Raw genomic sequence first — 27,898 nt, 5'->3', positions numbered from 1 at the left:
GGGACACTGGGGGTGAGGGAAGCTACCCCCGAGGGGTCAGAGCAGGAACAGATAAATCTCCCTTAAAGACGCCATGCTTCTCCACAGTTAACCTCTTAATCAACCCCAATCGGCCAAAGGAAACAGCGCTGACTTTCAAAAACTATCGGCTCCGTGTCTCTGCAGTGAGTAAACACCCTCGCACATTTGCAGAGTGTCAACCAGTGGTGTGCGTGTGTGTGTGTGTGTAGAAATGCGAGGCCATTCACTCCTGCATGATGAGAGCTTAATTACAAAGTGCTTTACAAAAGCGATACGTCCTGAAGTTCATCGTCTCCAAAGGAGGTTCTGTAGGTAAAACGGCTTTTTGTCAACCATGAATTTAGGCTGCGCGCCATTCACTTTTTTTTTTTTTCCCCCCGCGTCATACGTCTTTTTGACGCACGCACACTTACACTCAATCACACGCGTTTTCCAGTAAACTACAATTTACTTCGCCTTTGTCTGTCCATCACCGGGCCTTTCTGAAGCAGAGCGCCAGCAATTAACCTCGTGTGAGCACAAAAGCATCCAGATAGTATCTGTTCATGGGTCATGCAAGACATGGGCTGCAGACATAAGACCTCCTAACAAACATGTCATTCTTAGCTTTGAATTTCTATTTCAGTAGCGGGCTCAGGTTACGTACCTGGTCACTTGATGGCCCCTTTCCTCAATGGTGTCATATTTAGCCTCGGCTGAAACTGAGCATTGCATTGTGGGCGCTGGTGTTGTCAGGCCCTCCATAAATTAACAAGTAAACCGGTGGCCTCTGCATTTCCTAGGCCATCCGGTGCGGTCATGTTTACCACCCCTTGCCCCCACCCTGACACCCTCGTGTGTCAGAGCCTCCTGCGCCAGTTGGTGCGGCCATCCATCACCGAGCATCGAACGCAAGTGGCAGGCTATTCGGTGCCTTTGTTTTAAGACACTGTTGGGTATGCCACAGTTTGCCATAATTAGACGATTCAGGTTGGTCCGGGTGAATTATCAGCCACCGAAAAGACGTTAAAATTCGTCGCGCAGCACTTTCTTCCCGCTGTTTGGACACTTTGACAGTGCTGTGTGGCCTTCGACACCCACGTGAGCCTGGCCGTTAGATGAAACAAACCTTGCAAAGTGCAGGTTTGACCCAGGTTCGCTTGGCAGCCACAGGTTATAATCTCACAGTTGAACACGTGGAGTTCGAATTTGGAACATCTTTTATAACGAAAACCTGTAAAAGGACAGGCTGACATTTTTTCCGAGTCTGTCCTCTCCCGAAGCGATTCCATGGATAGGGGACAAAATCCACAGCCCTCACTGTGTAAAAAAATAAAATAAAATAAAATACTTTTTTTAAGTCCAGCCGCAGCTAATGTGAGGATCCAGCAGTTAGTCAACTAAAGTGGGTATCTTTCAAAGTCGTAGTCTTTTCAGTGCAAAGTTCCCTCTTTTTGTTTCCCCTTACAGTGTTTCCCTGCTGATGAAGTGCAGGGACAGTGACACAAAGAGGGGATTTTGTACTATAAAGTCCTTAGCTTTGGAAAATAACCAATCGGTTTGTCTAACTGAGCCTGCTGACGCCTCATATTGGCACAGAACGAAGACTGTAGATTAAGTCCCCTATCACTACCACTGGAATCACATTAGGAATGCATCTCTTAATAGCCAGTACAAAGGGGGAAGGGGGGGGGGTTTAATTACAGCTACCAAAAGCAGCTTCGGTGTTACATATTGGTCTTGTGAGTCTTGGTTTTAGACAGACTTAAAAAAAAAAAGTGGAACTCATCCTTTAAAGCAGCACACACACCTCAAAATCTGCAGTGCTTTTATTCTTGCAACCGTGTTGTTTTCCCACAGTCGCTGAAACAAAAAGGAAAAGTGACCACAGCATCGTCAGAAAACATTTGCTCTGTCCCACTTTGTCCAGCAAATTTTAAATTCAGAAGCCTACCAGGAAACCATTGACCAGCATTAAGGATAATGTTGCTTAACCAGGGATGAAAGGTGAGATATTTATTCAAGTTTGAACGGTCAAAATGTTGGAGGATAAATATGCTCTCCTCTTGTCTGTCCTTGGTTGCAGCTCCACAGAGGTGCCGTTTGTGTTTGACTTTTTTTTTCTTTCTTTTTTCCTTTTCCTTTTCCTTTTTGGGGAGAGTTGTGAAAGAGAGAAAAAAAAAACCAAATGCAAAAAAACAAAAAACAAAAACAAAACAAAAAACACGTTCCCCCCTAAAACAAGGAGTGACCACATACAGTACATTTCAACGTGTCTTTATGGAGGGATTAATGGGTGGACATCACACACATTGCTAAACCTCAGGTTGATCTTCATTTAATTAACCCCCTTTCTCGGCGAAACCCCGGTCAAATTCATCATAAGCCTCGGCTGTATAGAATTACGCTCTTAATTATCAGGCCCCCAAACCCCGAGGTGCCCTTGGTCGCCGGCCTACAGCTCACGGAATCTCCTAATAGCGAGTCACCGGGCTAATTGGCAGACAGGTAGGGTTACATGTGACAGCAATTAAGCCGAGCGCGGGGCCAACTTTATGGCCTCCGGCGAGCCGGGCGCTGCACTCGGGACCCCGGAGTGAGGCTCAGTCTTTTTTAGCGCTTTCTTTTCCTTTAGGGAGAGGCAGCGTTGTGAATCGCACCCCCCCACCACCACCTTTTTTTTGTTTTTTTTTGTTTTTGGGGGTCTATAACGGGGATAGGATTATGTAAGTAGCCTTTAAGTTCCCGTTGTTTTGTTTTTGGCTGCGCCAAGGTTATATAACTATAGAAGAAATATGATTCACCGATCAGATACTTCACGTTTCTTTTACTTTACTTTTTGATGTATTTCTCTACTTGTATTATTGTTGTATTATTGCATTACTTGTTGTTGGTGTTATTACTATTGCTATTGTTGTTGTTGTTGTTGTTGTTGTTGTTTTTGTCGTCGTCGTCATTTGGGTGAGCTTTACTGGGAAAAAAAAATCCAACAAGAGGAGGTAAAAAAAAAAAAAAAGAAATGTTGGGCAAGTGTCATGAAGTTTTGTTTTAGGCCCATAGGCAACGTATTAAATTTAAAATGGTGAGAAATTTAAGATGGTGTTAAAAAACTAATCCAAAAAAAAAAAACCTGGGAATCCCTCGTTGTTGTTTTTTTTTTTTTTTCCCATACATTGTCCATGTCATTGAGAGGGGAAGTGTGAGAGCGTGTCTAAACACATTATCACTCCCCAAACCTCGGGCCCATTGCAGAGCGGAGCTGTGGGGGACACTCGACCCCCCCCACCCCCCACCACCACCCCCCCGGCAGCGGTGTTTTTGGAATTACCTTCACATGACAAATCAAGACCCATATCTGGGAAAATAATCAGGTTCCCGCTGCTCTCGGCGTGAAAAACGCCATTAGAGAACAACACTGTCACTGTTAATTAGCGCAATGGCCTTTTGTGCGCCGGCAGAGACTATATAACACAACGAGCCGACTAAATCAACACCTCCTCGACTGGCAAACGATTTGGGGAGTTTGTGTGACTTGGTGACGAGTTTGCCACCTTTTGTTGTTGTTGCTGACTTTGGGGAGATGCGGAGATGCGTTTCCGCGCGTGGTTCTGATTATCCAGCGAGATTTTTTTTTTCTGTTTTTGTTTTTGAGGTTTACTTATTCATTTGGTCGCAGATTAAGACGCGACATTTGCGGGTCTGTGCGGGCTGAAACGTGGGTTTTCGTTGATACCGGTGCATTACAGAAAACCCCCTTTCACGCCCACTGGACGGCTGATTGACAGGGTAGCGCACGGTAGATAAAACGGTTGGTAAACTATGACCTCTAGTCGCCCGTCAGAGGGTAAAACAATAGATATGAAATTACACTTTCAGAACAAACATCAGTTTTTGGTTTTTTTGTGTTTTGATTTCGTGTCATCCGCTACGCTCCGAAATCCACTGGAATCAGGCGGTTTAGCCACGAGTCGCCTCTTTTGCCTTTAGAGATCGCCTCCGGACATGTCGTATGAAATCCATGGATTCCTCTCGCTCTGAGTAGTGATTTATGGTGTGGTGAATATGCTTCTCTCCACAGAGACCACGTCTAAGCATCTCGTGGTGGACTCGGCAGCGTGTACGTGCACCGGAGGTCTCGGAGCAGCGGCTCCCGGGCCGGTCGTTTTTTTGGCTCTTTCCTTCGCGAACTGTGCGCAAGTCTTAAACTCGGACCTGAGGTGAGCACGCAGAGCGACGTGCCCGTCTCCGGCCGGCCCGCATCGCCCTGCGCGGCGAAATCACACAGCGGGTTTTTTGAGTGGGAGGGAGGCTTGAAATCCACCCCCCTCTCTCTCTCTCTCTCCTCCTCATCGCAAAGGTTCGCACGATCCTCTGAAAAGGTGTAAAGTTTAAAAGATGGAACCGGTTCTAGTGGTTTCACATTCCTCTACAGAGTAACTACCAGAGTACAGGTTCGACACAGCTCAGTCCGGATCAGAGCTTATTTAACTTCTTTCTTTTCGTTTCTTCACTGAACTATTAACTACAGGTATATTACACCTGGGGGCACAAGGTGCAGAAGCCTTTCTTTTCAAGGGGGACGCTGGTGTAGCCCACTTTAAAGTACTTGTGTCACAACAACCGCTCGCGTCAGTCGAACACGTCCTAATCGACCGCCGTCCAATCAGAAAGCTCCTTACTTCCCACCAGACTTCGGCGGCCAATCGGGCCGGGCCCTTCATCGCTCCCGTCTCCCGCTGAGGGGAGGGGATATGACCTTATTTGGCAGTTGTGACCTTATATGGAGCACCGCCGGGGGGGGAGGGGGGGGGAGCCGTATGAGACAGCCTGTTAGTGACACTTTCCCCAAATTGTAGCTTTGACTCTCGGAGACTGGACAGACGGTCGGAGGGCGAAGCGACGCACTCGGGCCGCTCGAAATCCGTTTCTGCTCCAGCTTTTCTCCGCGCGCGGGGACGTGTCGTCCGCAGCAGGCGCCGAGGACGGTTCGGGCGGTGTGTTTTGGGCGAGTAAAAGCCGGGGGCGCACACCGACGTCGCGATCCAAGACCTCTCCGCGGCGCGCAAGAAACAACAGGAACCGGGATTGCCTAATCCCCGGGACCCGCGCTCTACCCCGTTTCCGAGGGCAAGCTGGGACTAAAGAAAAGCCTCTTCGCCGAGCAACGCGAAACGCGGTCAGTATTAAATCGCGCTTGTCATTCAAGGGGGCAGACTTTACCTCGACCGAATCCCGCTGCAGTACTGACTGCGGGTTGGACCGGAGCGACCGACCGAGAGGCGAAATATTGTTGCCTGTCACAGTCACCGTTTTTTTTTTTTGTTTTTGTTTTTTTTTCTGTGCCCTATTTCAGATTTGTAGGAGCAACCCGTAATTCCGGCAACGGTTCGTTTTTTTTTTGTTTTTTTTACCGGCCACTCGCTGACTCATTGGACTGACTTTTCCAAGACGTTAGACTCTGAAGAACAACGTGTTTATGGATCGCTGCGCAGCGAGGAGCACCGGGAGTTGTAGGCTACGCTCTTATGCATCGATCATGTTGATACCTCGCCGTTGCTGTAAACTTTGATAGATGTTTAAAGAAGGAACTCAGTGATATACGAAAAACAAACAGCCCGACCCGATTTAAATAAATAAGCTCAGATAAACACAGATTGACCTCTGGAGGAAGTGGGAAGCGCCTTATTCGCCCTTCCTCGTTTTCTTTTTTTCTCTCCAAGACGTCAGGACGGATCTCTATCACTCAGTCTCACTCTCCTTCTGTGATTTAAACAAAGACCAAAGTGTTTGGGGATAGCATGGCAATGGTAGTAAACCAGTGGCCAGAGAACATTTCTGCAGATCCGGGGTCTCAGCTCCAGATTTGCGGCCAGGAGCCCGGCGGGGCACCGGGGACACCCAACGGTTCCACCCCGGGGAACGACGCACTTTCCGGGGACAAGATCCCCAACGTGGACTGCATGGTGTGCGGGGACAAGTCCAGTGGGAAGCATTACGGCCAGTTCACCTGCGAGGGATGCAAAAGCTTCTTTAAGCGCTCGGTGAGGCGGAACCTCACGTACACCTGCCGGGGGAACCGAGACTGTCCCATCGACCAGCACCACCGGAACCAGTGTCAGTACTGCCGCCTGAAGAAGTGCCTCAAAGTCGGCATGAGGAGGGAAGGTAAGGCCAGTGCTGTGGTCTGCGGGGTGCGTGATGGGTGTCAGCGTGAGCCCGTGAGACGAAAGGCTTGTGTTTACAATCCGTCTTTCCGTGCGTAAAGTTGTGGGTAACGATGTTCACTGTAAAATAGAAGTCAGCCGTAGACGGTTTTTTTTTTTTTTTTACTGTTTTAAAAAACAAAGCGACCAACTCTCTCACATTGGCTGAAGCTCGTGTGTCCAGCGCAGTGTCACTTGTTTTATGGGCTTTTTGTTTTTTTGTTTTTTTCACAAAAAAAACCCCAAAATATTTACGACAAAGTATAAATGAGGCAGATTCTTCCCTTTTGTAGAGAGAAACCATAATTTAAGAAAAAATTCCGGACACGCAGAGATTCGGATTGGAAAGCGCCACTTCACCGCGCTGTGTGATTTTCTCCTGCCGGGAGAACATAATACATTTTGAGACCAAATGTGACAGTCGGTTCAGCCTTTTTGTAATTTGTCTCCTCGCATGTCTCTTACAAAAAAAAATAAAATAAAAAACAAAACAAAAAAGTGGCAGTGAGGGATTTTGTGCGTAAAACACGCGTCGTGGTATGTTTTGTTATGTTATGCCTGTTGATCCAAAGGTTGTGTGCTTCTATACATCTTGTGCCACAGCCACCGCTGTTATGGGTAAATAATCAGACACCACCTGCGGTCCCACAACGCTCATTTCACATTAATTTACCACATCTGAAGCATTCGCCGCGCTGCGCTCCCTTCTGTGAAATCCCCCCTTTTGTCCCCCGTTTTAATTATGCCGTTTGCTCGCCGACACCCAGAGCCGCTATAAGAGGATGCCGCTGCATTTGTTGTTTTGTGTCGGATTAACAACGGGTCAGTTAGTGCCCGAGAGGAGCGGGGGAAACGTGCTGGGGAAGAAGAGCGCTTCCCCTTATCGGTCGTCATTCAGCGGAGAGACACCCCACTCGTGAGAGATGCGACGGTGCATATTTTAAACAGTTGAACCAAATGGAGCCAAAATGTCCTTCTCCAAACTGCTGGGTTCGGCGGCGTAAGTTATGGGGTCATTTGTGTGTGTGTGTGTGTGTGTGTGTGTGTGTTTGTGTGTTTATGCACTGTGGATGGAATTAGGAGACTCGAGCCATAAAGACATAATTTAGAGATCCTGCTGATTTAGAGGAGACAGCCTGTAGATGCGTTTGATTTTCGGTGTAATCTCTTTGGGAAATGAATGAAAATACCAAGGCTTGAATATCTGCGAACTATGCACAAACACCTAATGAGAACAAGTGAACCACAGACAATAAAGTTTTAATTGTCTTTAATTGTCAACAACAAAAACAAGTGCGTTTCGCCCACTTCGAGAGCAGTTATCCCCAAAAGTCTGAGTCTTTGATGAAGATGTCACACCTCGCTTCTTGTATTTCTGCCCTCTCAGAGGACAGAAGGGGCTCAGCAGCAGCAGCAGCCGCAGCAGCAGCAGCCCCCTGAGCTGTCTTGCTCAAGGACTCTCCGGCAGGATTCGCATGTCGCAGGACAGACAGAGTCTCCACAGCAACCTTTGTTCTCCGCCTGAGCCACAAATGTAAATACAGAGACGGTGGAAATACCCGTCCCTCCGCAGAGCCCTGAAGGGTTCCCTCTAGTGCACTGCTATGCCTCTCTGGCTGTGTGTGTGTGTGTGTGTGTGCGTGTGTGCGTGTGTGCGCGCGCCCGCGTGCGCAGCGTACACTCTTGGTCATGCTCCTTTCAGACTGAATGAACCAGGGGATTTGGCCTGACGCGTCGCAACATGTTTACTGAAATAAATAAAAATATCTATATTTATATATCTGTATATAGATATATAAATCTAGATATATATATAGAGAGGTGAAGAGACGTGGAAGAGAGATACATTCTAACTCTAGTTTCCATGCAAATCCTCTCATTTCATTTTTCTTACTTGCAAATAAATGAACATTCAGTGAAATACCTGAAAAGTTCATTTGCATTCAAAACAAATGATTTATTTGTTTTTGTGTGGGAAAGTCCTTTGCCTTTTTTGCAGTGTGACCTTGCATCGTTCAAGCCTGCACATTGTTCACGAGACATGAGCTCAGCCTCAAGAATCGCATGGTAAGGAGTTAGTCGTACTGTTGAGGTGGCCCTGTAATGCTGTGCATAAAGGCTGTAGACCAGCCTGCACCGGAAAAAAAAAATCATCCTGACAAGTCATCGAGCCTCTTTATTTTCTGAAAATACATGAAAAATCCGTCCAGCGGGCATACATTTTTTCTTTACATTCAGTTTCGATCTAATTACAAGATGGAAAAGTGTGTATCACGTTGAAGTAAAACCAGAAATTCCCTTCAAAAATGGAAAGAGGGCAAATTATCTCAAAATGTGTGCGAGAAAGAATAAGATTTTAAAACTCATCGCACGCTGACTTCTTGATATAAACTACTTGTGTGTGTGTGTAGTTCTGGCTTATAAATGTGAAGCAGTTCAACTTGCATTGGCTGAGCTCATCTGTTGGTGCATTTGAGGTCAGTGGGATTAAACGGTCTCCTTAAATCCTCTTTGTGGTCTGATTTCTGTTTAGCAGCGATCATTCGTCTACTTAGGACAGTTTTTCTAAAGACACATGCACCGTCCGGCGAATTTTTACAGCAAATGTTACGATCATTTGGAAATAAAAACACAACAGAGGATTAAAAACAAGAACTGATTGTCACAAATAGTTAATATACAGCAGAGTTAAGCGAGAGGCCGAGAAAGGCAGTGATCATAATTCATTATAAATGATATGCACATGCACTTGAAATTAAGTAAATCACAGGTGTTCAATTGTCTTCAGTTATTTAACCGTGACTCCAGTTGATTTCATGAAGCAGAAAGCACAACAAAGAAATATTTGAATATCGGTGTAGACATTCATAGATATTTGAAACAAATGCCGGCATAATTATTTTATTGGAACACCCGCAGTAAATTACGCACTGCTGTATCCTCGAATTCAAAGGCCGAGGGTGCAAGCTGAAAAGTGCCAGAACTGTCGAAGCACACGGCCGCCATTATCCCCCCCAGAGGTCATACATTAGTCATGTTTCCTTTATATTATTCAACAGGTTCGCTTAAGGTTGTCAGGGGGGGGGCTGCGATGTTTATTCCCAGTCATGATCCGGGGGAAATTCTACATTTGATTTTTTTTTTTTTTTTTTTTTTCCCCATTTCCAACGATATGCAAAAGTTACTGAAAAGATCTAGTCGGAATAAAGCAGCAGATCTGGGTGGTGCGTGTGTTCGAAATGCTCCCTGTCGTAGCATATACCGTGCGTCACAATGTCCTTCACATCTCGACGAAGTGAGACTGAGGTACAGTGCTGGGTCGTTGCTGTAGCTATGGCAGGTGTTGACTGGTTTTGTTCACCAACGAAGTATAAACCTATTAGGCTACAATAATAGTTGTAGCTGGAGAGTTTTAATACTTCGGTAGAGTTTAATGACACTAACACTGCTGCGTGACTTTGCTGTTTATACTACATTAATATTTAGCCGCTGAGACGACGTGCTAAAAGTTTCATGAGTGGACGGGGTCAGATCTAGAAGTTCTTCGCTTTGGAGTGGGTGTTTCTTTGTTTTTTCTTTTTCTTTCTTTCTTTCTTTCTTTTTTCTTCTTTCTCTCGTTTGACCTCGTTCTCTAGACTGCCGTGTCGAACATAGTACCATTTGTTGGAGACTTTTTTCTGGAGCACCTTCCAGCACCATGACAGCAAACATTTCCGTCCTGGCCTCAGTGGGAATCAAACCCCTAAGTCCTTGGCAGCGTTAGTGTCTGTCTCACCACGCAGCCACACAGAACCTCCGCTTGTCAGTGCAGTTTCTAGGCTGAATAGGGAGCAGAGAGGCAAAGAGAATCAGCCTGACAGTTCCTTTGAACTGGAGTGAGTCTTTTAATTTTGAAACACAGCACAAGGATGAGCTGCTGACTTCATTGAGGACAGAAATATCCCGTGTGGTAGCTCTACTGTGCTGGTTGGTGCGTGCATACACGATGAGCACGTCATCTCGTCTGTTGTGTGTATCGTATACCTGGGCAGCTGTTTGCACACAACACACATGCAAACGCGTACGGCTAGTGGAGTGCAGTGGTAGTACGTAGTCTCGACATCCATTTGCAGCACAGGAATCTGTAATACCCGCACTCCAACGCAGACGGTGGGGAGGCTGCTGCCTCCTCTGACCCATATTGCACTCTGACAAAATACCAACAGCAGCGGAAAATATAGGTCAACCAAAACTAAAACATTAATAACAGACAGGCTCGAGTCAAAGTCCAAATGTGTGAACCATCCACAGCCTCTCCAGTGAGTAAATACCCCACCGGAGCACTAAGGTCTAACAGACAGCGTGTATTGACTGATCCATGTTCCATAGTGGGCTCGTAACAGCCGGCAATTTAACACCAAAACACTGCAGTCTGGCCCCCTCTGCCTCCGAAAACCTTTACTCATCCCAGCAATTTAGCTATTGACAGATCAAATACTTAAACCCCATCACCACACTCAGAGGCTGAGTCATTAGCGGAGGCCTCTCAGAGAAAAATGGCTCCCATTGACATGTCGTTCAGTACTGCCCAGCCTCCATTAAAGTGATGCAGTGGAGCCTATGACGTTATCTTCAAGGCCAACTTTGATATTTCAGAAAGGCATGCGGGTGGATAGATGACTGATGCTGGGTTTTTTTTGTAATGCTTTTGAACACCTCAAGGTGGGGGTGGGGTGGGGTGGGGGGGTTAAGTGGTGGTTGGTTCATGTTTCAATGTAACACATAATGAACTCCACACTGTACAGAGGTGTTTTCATGTTTTCTTTCCCGCACAGGCCCCAGTATTGCCAAAGTGACAAACGTAAACGTAACGTGACCTCCTCGGGCGCAGTCAGTCAATCACGCTCACACAGCGACTGACTCCGGACTGTTCCGCGAGTGACTGAAGCAGCTCAACCTGTTTTCGTCTCTCACCGGGGTCGCTCGTAATAACACGCAGCCAACGAAGAGGCACAGTCGCTTGGTCCCTAATGTAGCACCAGGGAGAATCTGTGCAGAGAATCTATATTTGAAACATTTAGCTGATGATCTTATCCGTGCTCACTGGGTAGCAGTGTTTTAGATGAAAAAAAAAAAAAAAAAATAGCCACAATGCACTTTTCCTACCCCATTTGGGATCAACATTTTTATATTGACTTTCTTTTTTAATGAAAACTGGATACTGGTCACACATGTCTTTCACTTGTAATATGATAGAGGCTCTTCTCTAACCACAGTTATATTATTAAAAAGTCAGTTCCCCCTAATTCCCCCCATTCTCCCACTTAAACTTTAGTGATATCTGGCTATGCAGATACAATAGTTTTGAGGTTATTTGTTGATGTTATTAAAAAAAAAAAATAATAAAAAATTCTGCCAACATCCTAACTGAATAGAAAGTATGTTTAAGTAATGCTATTAAAAATATCCGTAAAAGTATTATGTGGAGCCAAAAATTTTACTACAACACAGACTAAAGACTTCCATGAAGGCATTTTGTAGCAGCTCCCTTTTAGGTGGTTGGATCTAAAAAAAAGCAAATTATATCTGAACTATAAAAAAAGTATTTTTAATACTTTGAGCACCAAAAAAACCCAAAACAAAACAAAAAAAAAAATCCTCTCAATTCACCTCCATTGTATTGGCTTGGCAGCAGAAGACTAAGTAGAAAATATCTCATGATCTCAAAACAATTAAACCAAAAATATCTGCACGACATGCACGGGAAAATATGTTTTGGGGAAACTGGCCCTTTCAATGTATTGACCGTCTTACTGTAAAAATATTTTGTATCATAAACCTTCAAAAACTTTAATCATTTAATTCGTAGTACATATTTTTACCGTCAGGTTGCAATAAGAGGAGCTGGCCGAAGAAATACAAATAAAACCGGGGAGCAAACAGCCGTGGACACAGCTTGATGCATAAATGTCATCTCCAAAGGCCATAATCACTGACAAGACATTAACTTATTCCCTACTGTGGCCTTCTGTGTGGTAAACAAAGAGTGGAAGGGGCGGTGGTGTGTAAGTGTAAATAAGGATAGCACGAATCCGAGTCAGCGAGTACGCGGGGAATTCGGTTCACTAATTAATTCAGGAACTGGCTCATCAAAATCTGAGACAGAGGCCGAGGCCACTGGAACTGCGCAGCAAAAGCTACCAAACTTCCTCGTGCAACGCTCCTCGGCACTCCATGTCTCTGTCTGTCTCTGTCTGCGTCACTGTTTCCCCGCTGCTCCTGCACTGCCTCCGGTTTTTCTCTGCGCTCTCGTTCTGCTGTGTCTCTCACATTCACCGCATACCTCTGCTCTCCCGCGGTCGAGTCAGTCCTCTTCCACCGTGTACAGGTGGTTTAGTTCTCAATTATCTCTCCGTAGGTGGGAGGAAAAGAGTGTAGCAAAGCTGTGGTGAGTAGGACTTATAGAAACAAATGTCCAGTTTGCTATACTCTTTGTTTTTAATTATGTGTTTCTCTTCAGTCCAAATTCAATCACAATACAGTTTGCAGCAGCCTCGATATTTCTTTTAAATGTTCCATGGAGCACCTTTTGTATCACTGATGTATTTAATGCTACGCGTTCAAAGATGCACACACCTGCATCCGCTCACCTTCATATTAGCAAATAATACCAACACATTGTAATCTTTGAACCTGTAGTAACTGTTTTTTTTTTGGCCACTTGGGGGCAGCACAAAAAGAAAAACTGTAAACAACACTGACATCTTATCGCCTGATACGGCAAACGTGTTAGCAAACGGTTACGGCACAACATTCAGAGTCGTGTTTCTGCCCACGATGACTGTAGGTCCGATATTCACTGCCTTTTACCTTTTAGCCGCCAAATGGTCCACAGTGTTCGGCAGATAGTCTCTGACGTTGTCTGCCATTGGATGCCGTGCAGGTGGTGGCCAGTGGGTTTCTACGGAATCTCTGAGCAGTGAGAGTGAATCAAGACGGCAAAGTTGTGGACGGAAAACCAAAACAGTGAGCTGAAAGACGCTAAAGTGCTCCGTGGAGCACACGGTATCTGTCACCACAGTATGAGCGACCCCTTTCATATACAGGCGGTCGTTCGGAGCCGCTGTTAATGTAAAAATGTGGGTTATAGCAGCAGAAAGTGTTTCTGTAGAATGAGTGGAAGAAGAACTCGGTGTGTCACTAGAGCCTGCACTTGCACAATAGGACACCTACTGTGGACCATGGACTCAACCAGGCTGTTTGAAAACGCGATCGTATAGTATCTTTACATCTCGTATCTTTTTCAAAGAAATAAGTACAAAACCATGAGCTAACTCAATTCACGCTCAAAACTGATTAAAATCTCAAGACTTAAGGCTTAATCTTTAGCTGTCATGGCAGTTTTCTTGTTTTTCCATAAAAGCAAAAATCTTAATAGCAGTCTTACAAAAAAGGGGACTGTCAGTTTTTGTAGAGTATGATATAAAAATGTGTGGTTTTTTTGTAACATGTTATATTAAGAGTCCAAAGCCCACTAGAGCAGTGTCAGCCAGCCACTATGGCTCCAGAAAAACAGCGTCACAGAACTGCTCAGTGTTTGTTTGACAGATCTGGGAATTGCCACAGCAACAGGACCAAAGGGGTTTTTTTTTTTTTTTTTAAATTCAAATTTAGATAAATATTTTTCTGCTCAGTAACATCTCTGTGTTTGTCAGTCTCTTCTTCTTTATCTCCTCCTCTCTCCAGGTTTACACATTAGCTCCCCTCTGCTCCTATCTGACTCCCTTTGCCCTGCCGCAGAGCAGTGACCTGCCAGTCAAAGTTCAGGGCCAAAATGCAAGCATGAGGGCCAGAGGGATATTACCTCGGTGTCATGTCGCACGCTGCCCTCTGAACCGGATCACAGCCACCACGTGCAGCTATACGAATATGCAGTGACACATACATGTAGCATATATATTACCTTCCAAACGTTTTTTCAGTGGGTAAAACTACTTTTTTGGGGGGTTTGTTTTGATATTTTGTTGATTGCAGGATTGCAGAGTTTTCTAATGCTGTCAACGCCTCTCACACACACACACACGCAGGCATATGCGCACTCGGTTGAGCTGTGGCCCTCTGTGACGTGGACTACTCAGGCACAGGTTCATGCGGGGTAACGTGTTTATTTTTCGCTCTCCAATGAAAGCTTTAGAAATGGAAAAGCTACTTATTAAACTAAAGTGTTGGACTGAGCCAAATGCATTATGCGTCTGTGTTGCCCCTGCACAGTGACCTTTTAGTCCAAATGTTGATAGGCCTTAATTGTATTTAGCTGCTGTAATTCCACTAACAGTCTGACCCAGAGGCTAATCCAGGGCAGCCAGTCAGCGAACCGTGCCCTCCGCCAGCTGCCATTTGCTGAAGTGGCAGTTTGAAAGTCGCAGCTGAAATGTCCCGTGGTACCTCTGTTTGCGTGCACTTTCCTCCGCTTGCTCATTCTCATGCCCTCATTTCATGCCCTACCTACACGGGATGCTGTTTTGCTTTTGGTTTTAGGGATTTTTAGGGTCTTTCTTTTATTTATTTATTTATTTTTTTGGCAAGAAAAAAATAACTGCGTATTTTTAAGTTTCCTAGCTGTTTTCCCTTCTTATTGTGTGATGATAAGCTCAGTCAATTACATTGAGCTATAAGCCGCAGTGCACCAATTAAAAAGCAGGAAACAGATTATGGCAGACACCCAAATCTGACTTTATACTCCCATCCCCCCTTTTCATTCTCTATCTTTTCATTCTATGGTTTTCCTTTTTTTTCCTTATCCCCAGGCATCTGCTTCTCTCTAATGTCATTTCTGTCTCTTTTGCTCTCTCTTGCTGCCTTCCTCTATGTCAAGATACTACATCTCTCTGTCTCCACGCTGTCTCTCTTTCTCCCTAACGCAGTGGACCTTTCCATAATCACCCCTCTCTCCTTTTCCTTTCTCTCCGCTCCTCAGTCTCGTCAGCCAGCTGTAGGCGAGGAAAAACAGAGAGCGATGTGTCTCAGTCGGACGTACTCGAGTGCTCTGCCTCTCAGCCACGAGTGACCCCCACAATGAGGCTTTTGAAAAGTCAAGTGGATCAAGAGATTCACCACCATCTGCAGGATTAACCACTAATTAATATGAGAGCAGATTAATAGCCGTGAATTCGCAAATCAGCGACATGAAAAGCAGCAGGGTGAGGGTCCCAACAGGTCATGGAATTTGTGGGTCATTGAATTTTTGATAAATTTGATGAACTCTCCATGGAGGTCAGGGACATTGTGCTTTAACGCTTGCCCAAAGCATTAATGAGAAGACCACATGTAGTGGAAACCAGGTCGTTCACCCCTGTAGGAGATTTTTTTTTTAGATGAAACACACTAATAAGATAGGGCGGGGCGACAGTTTTAGGTCATGGAAGGGCTCAGGCTTGGATATAGACAGTCGGGGAAGTGTCTCTCAAGACTTTCCTCCCACGGGATTCGGCAGACTGAGTCATTTCAGCAGGCGTCCTCTAGTGGCGGAAGGAGTCGTGACCGGCAGTCAGGTGACGTTGTTATAGAGCGACACCACCTACTTTAACCCAAACCACGATGTTTTCATGACCTTAACCCAGGCGTTTCTGTGCCTAAATCCAGACCTTAACCATAACGTTGTCACATCATAAACCGGGTTTATTTTGTCAACAGTGATTTGTATCGTTTTTTGGCAGACACAGACAACTGATGTCCGTGCTGATAGGGGCATCAGGTCATAATTTAATTCGGAGGACTTGTTGAGTCTTTCACAACAGCACCTCGCTCTTGGACTACTTTCACCGTTGCCGCCCAGGGCGCCGTTTTTATTTCCCTTTGTTTGTGAAATCCTGCAAAGACGGACACGCGTGGCTAATCCGACAGCTGTCATTTGCAGAGCGAGACAAGAGCTGTAGGAGCCCGAGTGACAAGGAATGTCCCGTTGTGCAACGTTGTCTTTGTGACAGGCAACACCTCTTCATAGCTCATTCCGGCGAGACTGCACTGTTTGCCAAAGGAGACCGCATTCTTCTCCGGGAACACGGGTTGACACAAGTTCACAGGGAAAACTAGTTGTTTGAGGTCAACACCTTTTGTGCAGAGGTTTTTTTTTTTTTTTCCTACAGGGAGAGCAGGTCAGAATTAAAGGCGTTTTTATAATGCTCTTGAGTGATTTGACCTCTCGTATTTCAGACGTGCCACTGTGCGTTCAATTGACACAGCTGCTGTGTGTGAGGTGACAGGTGATGCAGAGTTAAAAGCATTTTCCAAACCCCTCCTTCTCCTTTTTCTTCCACCCCTCTCTCCACCTCCTGCTTCCACCTGTCTCTTTATGTAAGCCAGTGCTCTCTATCTGAAGCCTCATCTCAGGCTATATTCAAACATACTTAAACTCCACACCTTTTCCTCTCCTTCCCCCTTCCACTCTTCTCTCTCCACTCTCCCTGCCCTCAATTCCAGTTTTCTCAACTTATCAGCTCTCACTCTCTCATTCTCCACCCTATCTCACCATTTCACCCTTTTACCTCATTTTTTCTCTCACGTGTACCCCCCCCCCCTCATGCATTTTCATTGCTTCTCTCTCCTCTCTCTCCCCTCTTTCACCTGCTCTGTGTAACAGTAGCTGGAGTTATTAGTCAGACAGTGGGGATGACCGAACAGGTGTTTTCCAAATGGGCCTTTGAGCACTCACCGCATCATCATCGCTCCACACGGGGGGGTTGGGCATTTCTGTATTAGTGTGTGTGTGTGTGTGTGTGTGTGTGTGCCCGCGCTCGCGCACGAGAGTTTGGCCCCTGCGTGCTCTTTCTGCCTCAGGCTGAGCCATTTGCCAGCAGTGGAAGGGGGGGGGGGGATGTTACCGTATGAATTCATGTGTGGTGTGAGTATGAGTGTATGCATACGCGGGTGCATAACATATGTAGGTGTGAAGAAGTGTTATATCTTTACCAGCTGCTGCTTGTCATTACTCATTGATGCACAACAGCAGTGCAAAATGGCCTTGGCCCAGCCACTTTCCACTGCTCCACTGAAAAGATGAGCGCTGACATATTTAGGAGTTAGAGAAATGTTCCCCTTTCTACACTTTTCGCCCCTTAAACCACATTCTGCAGCCACCCCCCCCCCGTCTGACACATTTGACATGCCCAATTTGCTTCTTTCTTCTCTGTCTTCGTGTCCTCTGCCTTGTGTTTCTCATGCAGCCTTTTAGGTTTCCCTTCACTTTCCATGCGGGCTATGCAGAGGCCATTTGGATGTAAACCAAGATTAGACGATGACATACTGTTATGGCAGGCCTCCTAAATCATAAAAGTGTAATAACCATCACTGATATTTACTGTCTGTTAAAATTAGTCAGCTGCACTGAAATGGAGACATATGCAAAGAAAGAAAAAAGAAAAAAAAAAGGTTGTATTATCATGAATTAAAAGTCCAGGTTAGCACGGTTAACTTCTCAACGTTTGTCTTGTTTTCAGCTGTACAACGAGGGCGCACATCAAACTCCCAGAGCAGCCCAGGACAGTACCTGACCAATGGCACTGACCCGTACAACGGCCAACCCTACCTGTCCGGTTTCATTTCTCTGCTGCTGCGCGCCGAGCCCTACCCCACATCTCGCTACGGGGCCCAGTGCATGCAGGGAAACAACCTGATGGGCATCGAGAACATCTGTGAACTGGCGGCCAGGCTGCTGTTCAGTGCCGTAGAGTGGGCCAAGAACATCCCTTTCTTCCCCGACCTGCAGCTCATGGATCAGGTGGGTCGACCGCTTTGATGCCTGACTACACTTTACATTAAGATATTCAACCAGCAACTTTAAAGAGACAGTTTGACATGTTAAAGAATAGACTTGTTTGCTTTCTATCCAATGTCATGTCAGTAAATGTGAAGATTCATACAGGAGCCGTTTAGCCTAGTTTAGCACACGGACAGGAAACAGGGGAAAGAGGTAGTCTGGCTCTGTCCAAAATGACAAGAACCACCGCACCTCTAAAGCTCACTTCTTAACAGATTAATAGAGTGGTATCAATCGTCTCATTTAACTCCCTGCAAGAAAGCAAATAAGCGTATTCCCTAAAATACTGAACTGTTCCTTTTAATAAAGCATGTAAAGAAAAGATAGTGGGACACCAGCACCCTAGTGTTCAAAAACTACCCACGTATACAGTGTATAATTCACCGGGTGCCTTTAGTGAAGATCTACCCAAAACTGTGCAACATGTAAACATTTTTCACATTAGATTTTTCAGCCCTTGTGTGCTTTTGTAAAACGTGTGGAGCCAGTGAAAAAGACTTGAAGCCATAAACATGAGCCTACAAATAAATGAAAATGCCCAGATTTTATTTTCCTCTTTGGTTGATCATCACTTAGTGGCTCTTAGAAAGAAATCAGTCCCTCTCATGACTTTCAATATGGATGGACATGACATCAGGCCTGCACATGTAGCTTTAAATCATCTGTGTAGTCCTGGCACGGAATAATCGCCTGACCGATAAATATTCACATGCACATAGTCATCACAAGTATGTCATGCTATAGTTGCACCATATAATAAATATATCATTGATGTCATGTCAGCTGGTAGAATATATCTGTCCTTTCTCTCTCAGTAAGTGCTTCAATATCGTACCATAGGTTTCTATGGTGTTATTTGTGTCATTCTTTTCAAACCCGCTACCAAAAGACTTCATTTACACCTGACACTGACAAGTGTCTTGTAACTTGACTGCGTCTAAAGTTTGCAGTATGTAGCTAGATTATACAGGGTACATAAAACGATGTAAACGCTTAATAAGGGATTACTTTTAGCTTGTGGTAGCTAAAACAACATTATAAACGTCGTTACAAATGCGGGTCATGTCAGGTTGCATGCCGAATTGCAGCACGCGTCAACACCCTGTCTGTATATCCACATTCCTGTTTCAACATGTGACTGCTGTTCCTCGTGTAAAAGTCATGATTTGTAGCAGTTGTGGTCCTCGAAACATTAAATACTTTTGCTTTTCTTTTTTTTTTTCGACCTTTGATCTGTAATTTTGGGACTCCGGAGCTTCTTTCTTTTTCCTATTAGAACTCATTGAACTCATTGGAAACTCATCGTACCAAGGGGCTGACCGTCCAACTTATCTTACGGGGGCAAGTGATGCTAATTGGCGCTGAACTTTTGAAACTCTCTGCCACGAGGGGTTTACTGTACTTTACACAGATCACTATGTTTCCATAGCATATTTCTCTTCTTCCTGCCATAACACAGGTTGTCACAACCTTTTGCAATCTTCGAATCTGACTAGCTTTATCCAATTGGTTTGTCTTTACAATCAGTTTTTGATAGTTAGGTGCTGTCTGTGACCTTATATTGGTATGTTTCCTTCTTCCTTCAGTGAATGAATATATTACTCGTTGGGACGTATCTGTGCGTGAACGAGGCTCCTTCACTGAATCTAGTTTTTGATAATGCCACCAAATTCTGACCTTCTCCAAAAGTTGGTCTGGATTACTGGATGTTCAGTGCCTCCTGTGCCCCTTTACACCTAGAATCAATGTTTATGTGTTGCTATCTAATTACAGTTTGGCTCATGTTAACGCCAGGTGTAAGTGAGATCTAAAGCCTAGAAGGCACTAGAAGAGTGCACACCGCTGCCAGTGCTGATCCGTTCTCTAATGTGCTGCAGTATTTTTAAACATTATTCCTATTAGATACATTTTTAGTTAAATGGATTTGACCCTTCAAACACACCTTTAGTATTTGAAAGCAATTCTTTGTCTTCATTAGTTTTACATTTATGGTTAAAAATCAAGAAACTCATCATAGAAATCTCAATCCAGATCTGTTGACCACATATGATTTAAATCTGATTTTATGTTTTGCGATATCTTGCTGAGAGTCGAGAGGGAGTGAAAATCGTTTCCTTCTTGTATTAACTACTATACCCTGCCTGTATTCTAGGTGGCGCTGCTGCGCATGTCATGGAGCGAGCTCTTCGTCCTCAATGCAGCCCAGTGCTCCATGCCGCTTCACGTGGCCCCCCTGCTCGCAGCGGCCGGCCTGCACGCCTCGCCCATGTCGGCAGAGCGCGTGGTGGCCTTCATGGACCACATCCGCGTCTTCCAAGAGCAGGTGGAGAAGCTGAAGGCCCTGCAGGTCGACACGGCTGAATATTCCTGCCTCAAGTCCATCGTGCTCTTCACATCTGGTGAGTTTGAATGAAGCCCGTGCGCGTACTGAATAAAAAAGAGGAGAGTCTGTTATGTAACGTTGGAACAGAATGTTACAGTAGGATAGAACTGGAGGTGGATGGCCCCGGAGTGGGTAATCAAAAGTTTAAAAATTGTTAGAGATTCATGGCCCAAAAATGGAAAATCCATCGTATTCGTAGTTGGAATTTTTATGTCAGCCTACTCATACCCCATTTGTATTCTTCGATTGCCAAAGCAATCGGCCTCTGTCTAGAGACAATGGCTGCATTTTCATGTTTACCCATGTAAACGTCTTACGCACTGACAGATTTACACATTTACACACGCTAGATACGTCATGTCAAGTCAAGCTTAATGTCCCAGCCTAATATCACAATATCATAAGAAACGTCACAGTCCACACATTAGCAACAGTTCCTGATCCGGCCCAAGCCCTCCAGAAATAAAAACAGGAAAAACTTGAGCATTCAGTGAAAAACAGGACAAGCCTCGGGAGAGGAAATTCAAAGAGAGAACCTGCCAGACGGCCGAGGGTGCAATCGGCGTTGCAGGGGGGAGGTAGTACAAAAGATACAACAGTTGTTACAATTCATAGAAAAATAAAATCCAACAAATAAGCACAATACTCTCTTTGATATGATAAATTAGATTCAAGATTTCATAAGTAGGTCCGCTGGTAGATCTTCACTATTGAGACTAACTCAGGTTAGCTTTTACTTCAGCTAGGAGGAAAAAACAGGCGCTTGTTTTTTTGTTTTTGTTTTTTTTTTTTTTTCCCCCTGTGCACAAACTCAGACTCACTGAGGATTTTGGGTGGATTCCGATGTCAACAAAAACATCACCTTTCTACTGTAAGTAAACTTTACTACTGCTCAGGCAGTAAGGGAGGAATTAGCAGGCGTGGGCTGAGCTGACTTCCGCTGGCACAGGAACACTCGGCTAACTGGTTTATAAATGTCAATATGGACACTTAGTCACAGGGTATCAACGCACATGGAAACAGCTTAACCTGAATTAAAGAAGTGGCCTCCGGTCATTCTGTGCATTATAACATTGTCAGGGCAAACTCTTGCAGATACACATTCCTTTTTTATTAGGGAGGGCAACAACCAGTGAATGCAATAATAAATAACTAATTTACATAAATGTTATTTGGCTATTTTTTTATTATCAATATTATTGTCCTTATTATATAAAAAACAATATACTACTAGTATAGACATTAAGAACTTAAAATAGCTAAATACATTTTTGCCATATATTGCTGTTGCTGTGTCATGCAAAGGTGTTGCTGTTGCTAGAAGACATTAAAACACTCTTATCTATCCAGCCAGCTGTTAATATAAGTTTGTTTTTTTTGTTTTTTAATTTAGGCTCAAAGCAAATTCCTGACAAAAACAAACAAACAAAAACAAAAAACTAGCTTATATTCAATTCATCGCATTTATAGGCCACTCTCTGACACCTTGTTTACGCTAATGTGGTGGATGCACAGGTTGCATCCTCTTATTAAGGGCACTGTCAAATCTATCACTCATCTCCTTGGCACAAAAGTAAAAAGAAAAATAAATAAATAAAATCACTTTAATAACCCAGGAAACAGTGAACGAGCCCATTTTAAGTTGTCAAGGAGATTTTTCTCATGTCAGATCAGTCTATGAATATGTTTTAAAGGTTTAAAAAAAAACCTTGCACAACTTTGTGTGAATAATCCGACCAACTCTCTGATCACTTGTGTTTTAATTTTTCATTCATACAAACTGCATGAATATCCAGCAAAATGCTTACATACAGCGTGTGCGCAAATAGTAATTAATATGAGTCCCAACTTAAGGTCTTGTAATTCTGTGCTTGTGCACAGTTGGACATTATAAAATAGGCAGCGGAAATTTCTTATTTAACCAAAATTCATGAATCAGGCTCCACTGTGACAAGAGCGGGCGCCTCATCCATCTCACTCAGAGCCGTTGTTAAATAAGGCTTCAATGCCTAAATACGTTTTAAAATCCATCAGTTGTGCACGAAATGAGCATTTCAGTAAGAGGCATACATGTCTGAACAACAAAAAGCCGTCGTGTAACAGATAGATGACGCCAACAGTGTGACATATTCACGTTCTAAAAAGCTAGCTAGTCAGCGGCATTATTGGTTACTAAATAGGAAGCAAAGACTTCCTGCAAGCAGTCCTTTTTGTTTGTTATGAAAAGGCCCGATTACAGTTTCGCACACAGACCAACCGTGAACCAAAATCCCCTCCGTGACTATACATTTTACCTGTTACTTGATCATTTAACCTCAGGAAAAGAAGTTTACTCAAATGCCTTTGGCTCCAATGAAACATTTCTTCCCTCCGCTGCGGTGAAATCCAGATCACGGACACACGAAGCCAACTTCCACTATACTCAAACCACAACCTCTTCACCAACACTGTGCCTGACCGAGAGGTGACCTCTAATGCTGCAGTAGATATTGTCTCATTGGCTCCATATGTAAATGCTGCCGCTACAGTCCTCCCGCTATTCAGTCATGGTCTCTGACCTCCGTGAATCTGACTGTAATTTGATCACTCTCTCATACTGTTAAAGGCAGCTGTTGACCCTGTGAGTAGCTGCTTGTGCCTCGCACCAGTCACTTTTACATATTCATTGTTTTCTGGCTGGAGTTAAACGTAAGCTTTAACCTGAAGCTTTTACCTTTACCTCGATCTTTGATTGCCCTGACTGAATTTCTGATGGCCATGTAGTTCACTGCTCACAAACATTTGGTGGGGAAGACTTATGGATGAGTATTTATTTTTTCATTTACATTACAAAAAAAAACCTAGTTTAGATATAAACAGATTCATTATTTTTTATAGATTTGCACCTGCTACTTAAACCCACCAATCCACATGTTTATTACTCTGAATATAAAGGCAGACAGCAGCCACGATCTGCTAAAATTTCCTCCTTGCGACATTTAGCTTGTAATCTTATATTTTTGATGATGATGTTCATTTCCCACCTCAATTAATCCATTCTCTCGTGCCAGTATATTATAGCCAATAGGACTTAATGACGAAGAAAAGCAAAGATTTGTGTGTTTGGGTCCAAAGCTGTTTTAAGAAACAGAGGCACTTGAGCCTGACACCCTCCCTGTGTCGCATTATGTTGTCCCCACTGAGCTGCAGACAAGATTAAATCAAAATATAAGGGTTTTACATCTTAAGGAAACCCATGAGATAGACATTGTTTTGATACTGCTTATACACAAACCCTGCTGAGGTTTATCCCAACAGTCACTGGGCTCCAGTGCCAGCCAAAATACTGTCACATCTGGGATACTTCACTGAGAGATCATGCTTTGTGACCCAGGGGGAAACGGATGGTGAAGAAGCCAACGCTGAGATGTCTCTTGTCCGTGTTTTTTATTGCATTTCCCCTCTTTTCTCTCTTGCATGGCTTGTCAGATTCACTCTTTGTATACCTAGTGTCTCTCCCCCGTCCATGTGGGTGGCTGTGGATCCAGCTCTCCCTTCTCTTCCCTGCTTTCATCAGCCATCTCTCCTTCATGATCCCATCTATTATTGAAACCAGTCATCCACCCCTCCTCTCTAAGCTCCCCAAACCCAGCCCCAAGCCCAGCCCAAGCCCCGGGACCCCCGCCCCCACCACGGGAGTTGAATTATGTATGATGGGTGAGACGGAGGATTCGCCACAGCCTCGGCCATGACCTACATAACCCCTGTAGCCCTGAGCATCCCATGTGACTTCCCTGTGTGCGGGCAGATGTACCCACATGTACGCTCATCACAAAAAAACGGCACGTCTTGCCAAGAGACTCCAGAAGACAATGCATTTAGTGAAACGTGCAGATATTAACAGAAATTTGAATGTAACGGAGGCAGACATGCACACATGCACACAACTAGACAGACCCATTAATAAACCTGACTCCTGCAGACCTGGTGGGATGAGCTAACAAGCTCAGACAAACACCAATCGTCTCTCACCTCCCTCTGACTCCCCTCCCTCCACTCCCCCTGTGAAGCCCAGTCCCATCAAGCCACATCAGAGAATGGGCATCTCAGTCCTGCCAGCCTGATCCCTCACCCCCACTGACCTGGTGTGTGCCCAAGGATCAGACAAAAGAACACGGCGCTTGGCGTGGAAGGGCGCCCACAGAGCTGTCGCTTCGGCACGCGAAGTGGTCCCGGTCGCTTAGACAGTTTTGCTAATCCCAACCAGGCAGTGACTGCCTTGTCACGCAGGACCCAAAATGGCGGCCTGACAAAAAAAGCAGTCCAGCTGCCCCCGAGTGGAAGGAAATTCAGCCAAAGTGGGAGCAATTGTTCATCCAGAAGGACGAGAACAGTGGCTACTGGGGTGGGGAGGGGTTGACACGCTCGATTAAAATATGAGGTAAATTAATTTTTTTTGTTGTCAGGAACCCGGCAGGGCAGGGTTTACACAGGGGACAGATCAAAGTGTGAGAAGACAAAGGGGACCTACGATGCAAGATGACAGGCTAAAACATACAGGCCAGCGCTTTTAGACTGAAACAACGAGAAGAAATTGCCCTCATCGAAAAACCTGTCCTCCAAATGAGGGTTCACTCAGGGGGCAGGGACAGAGAACACTCACACTGAATGTACAGTATGTGGCGTAGTACAGTAAAATGTGTCTTTGTTTTGAGTTCACACAGCTCTGACCTCTTTTACTAAATCCCCCGTGCACTCCTCTGCGCGCAGAGGGTGCGAAAAGTATCGCGCGCAGTGTTACACACTCTCTCGGTTGTGTGAGACTCTTGCCAAGGTGGGGGCCGGTGGGAGGGGAGGTGTGAGGAGGGGGAAGGCAGAACATGACCTCCAGCTGAGGGGAAAGGGAAGGCTGTAGTGTGCCGTGATACACGGGACCACAGGGGTGTAGTAGATACGTATCTCTGCAGTGACGACCTCGATTTCCTCAAGTCTGAGCAAGATTTCTCTGACCTGAGGAATTTGTAAGGAAAAAAAAATAACTGTTAGCTCTTTCATAATTTTATTACCCCTCTGTGTCACCTTTCCCATCTCATCTCTTTCGATCAGCTTGATTAGATTTAATGTAGAGTAAGACTTCCCCTTTTGCCACCTATATTTAGAGCGCCTTTAGAGGCCCAAGCCTCAGTTATCTGATTAATTAACAATTATTCTTTATGCTAATCAGACCACATGATATTTGCCTGATAACATCCCGATACAACAGACGTGGGGCATCAGCGTCAGGCGGGACATTTTGCCATTTGTCCCTCGCGGCATGTCATACAAGAGGACAACTCATTCTACATCTAGGATGCTTCACAAGGCCTCGACTTAAAGACTAAAATACCCACATTTTTTTTTTTGCCCTCTCTTGCCAAGTTTGACAACATCCATTATGTGCTCAGGAACCCTTGGTCGTTGACTTTTCCCATTCAGCAAATCTGTGCCTGACTGATCACCTTTGCACAGTCGTAGAGATCGTGAAAGAACACAAGCTGTGATTGGTTGGGGTTTCTGTAATCCGACACATCTCTTGGTCAGGTCATTGGTATTTAAGGCACCACGATCAACTGCCTAACTGACAGAGTGACCTTCTCAAAAGACATAAATGTTATACCCTCTGATCGCAGCAGTATTCTGTCTTTTTCCCATCATCTGCGTCTCCATCAGTGTAATGAAGAGACTGGTTGGTGCTCATATTATATATATATAGTTTGCTTTCTTGAAGGGTACTTTGAGACAACATAAAGAAGATTTTGTTTGATCCATTGATAAACCATTGACCTTTATCTCTCTTCCTCCATTTTAGATGCTATGGGGCTGTCAGACATCGCCCACGTGGAGAGCATCCAGGAGAAGTCTCAGTGCGCCCTGGAGGAGTACGTAAGGAACCAGTACCCCAGCCAGCCAAACCGCTTCGGACGCCTCCTCCTCCGCCTGCCCTCCCTGCGCATCGTCTCCTCTCCAGTCATCGAGCAGCTGTTTTTCGTGCGCCTGGTAGGCAAGACACCCATCGAGACGCTGCTTCGCGACATGCTGCTCTCTGGCTCCAGCTACAACTGGCCCTACATGCCCACCGTGCAGCGCGAGCGACCCATCTCTCTCCACTACAATGAGAACGGGCCATGAGGTGGAGAGACAGACCGAGGAGAAGCTGCAGGACAAATTCAGGCTGAACTTCCATCTGATTATTCATCCATCCATCTTTACTTCTCTTCATTCTCTGCATTCAACTTCTCAGCTTTCCCGCAGGAGGCGCCTTCCCCACCATTCCACTCAAAAATCCGTACTGACGGTACAATCTGCTACTGTCCCAGCTACACAAGCCAGCCAATCATTCACCATGACCACTGCAGAAACTTGGATGCCCACTGCAGTCCCTCACCTGACGGTTTAGTCTACATTTGAGATGTGGCATGAGATGGACAGGTTGGTAGAACGGGTTATTGCACAGTTCACCAGCGGGTCTGTAAAAGACAGCAAAAGACAAAACATTTGCTCTGTTGTTGATGCTGTACGCAAGCATCCCAGTATGGCGAATACTGAGCAAGGGCTTTGCTAATGGAACTCTACAACCAAGAGCACAAGGCCCGGTTGTATATTTAGCAAATTTTTGAAAAGAAAACCAGAAGCCATTAAAAGAAGACAAATGCCAAAATGTCTTGGACTTTTGCAGAGGACATGTTTTATTGTGTGTGTTTGTATTAGCACTGTTTATATGGAGAGAAAATTCATGATTGTGTCCATATGTACAGTATATCGTTGATTCATAGGCATCTATAGCATATTAGGGTTCAATGGGAAAAGCTCAGGTTCAAAGGGTGGGTAGACAGACAGACATGCCAATATCAGTACGAGTACAAAAAGACAAACCCAGCAAAATTTACACTTATCAGCAGCCTGTGCCAAAGCTGAAATATGCATATTGTTTGGATTATTTTTGCGGTAGTGTTGGTGATTAAAATTTCATGTTTGGTTTGTCTATAATTTGACTATATACTAGTTTTTGGGTCTCAGGGGGAGAGAAGGAGTTTGTAAAAAATAAATTCAAATAAAAGCTTAGGCACTTGCTTTGTAGTCAGAACCAACACTTATTCACTCCTGTAATATCACAGCACTGGTAGATTCTTGCTACCCTTACTTCATTTGATCGATCTACCTTTTTACTTATTCAAAAAGCCCATTATAATTCTATCTCCTTACACGATGTTACTGCAGGAGTGTAACAACGCATCCTCATCATTGTTTATTAGTCACGATTGTCAATATCGGACCTTTTGGGCGAGGGTTGGGGGGGTGGGGGATTTTACAAGAGTAGCTGTACTTGCCTTAGAACAAAGATTTTGTCACTGAGCATTTATCTTATGACTGTGCCATAATCTCTCGTTACCTGTTATAACAGGTATTATGTCCGGTCAGGAGAGGAAGTGAACTCATATGATGTAAAAATGGATAATGTGCACATAAAATCACAGAAGAGTGATGCAAAATACTGAGATT

At 44.7% G+C, this 27,898-nt stretch overlaps 1 protein-coding gene across 1 annotated transcript; it reads left to right on the top strand.

The window, feature by feature from the left end:
* The first annotated feature begins 5,428 nt into the window (after nt 1-5,428).
* On the top strand, nt 5,429-27,674 carry nr2f5 (nuclear receptor subfamily 2, group F, member 5). The gene is made up of 4 exons (XM_040118516.1): nt 5,429-6,165; nt 17,678-17,958; nt 20,150-20,396; nt 26,208-27,674. The coding sequence occupies exons 1-4, from the start codon at nt 5,799-5,801 to the stop codon at nt 26,525-26,527; spliced, it is 1,215 nt and encodes a 404-aa protein (XP_039974450.1). The 5' UTR covers nt 5,429-5,798; the 3' UTR covers nt 26,528-27,674.
* The last annotated feature ends 224 nt before the right edge of the window (nt 27,675-27,898 follow it).

This window comes from Xiphias gladius, chromosome 22, assembly GCF_016859285.1.
Source record: "Xiphias gladius isolate SHS-SW01 ecotype Sanya breed wild chromosome 22, ASM1685928v1, whole genome shotgun sequence".
NCBI classification, from domain to species: Eukaryota; Metazoa; Chordata; class Actinopteri; order Istiophoriformes; family Xiphiidae; genus Xiphias; species Xiphias gladius.
Note: the sequence above shows the minus strand (reverse complement) of the source record. Positions and strands in the feature narration are given on the sequence as shown.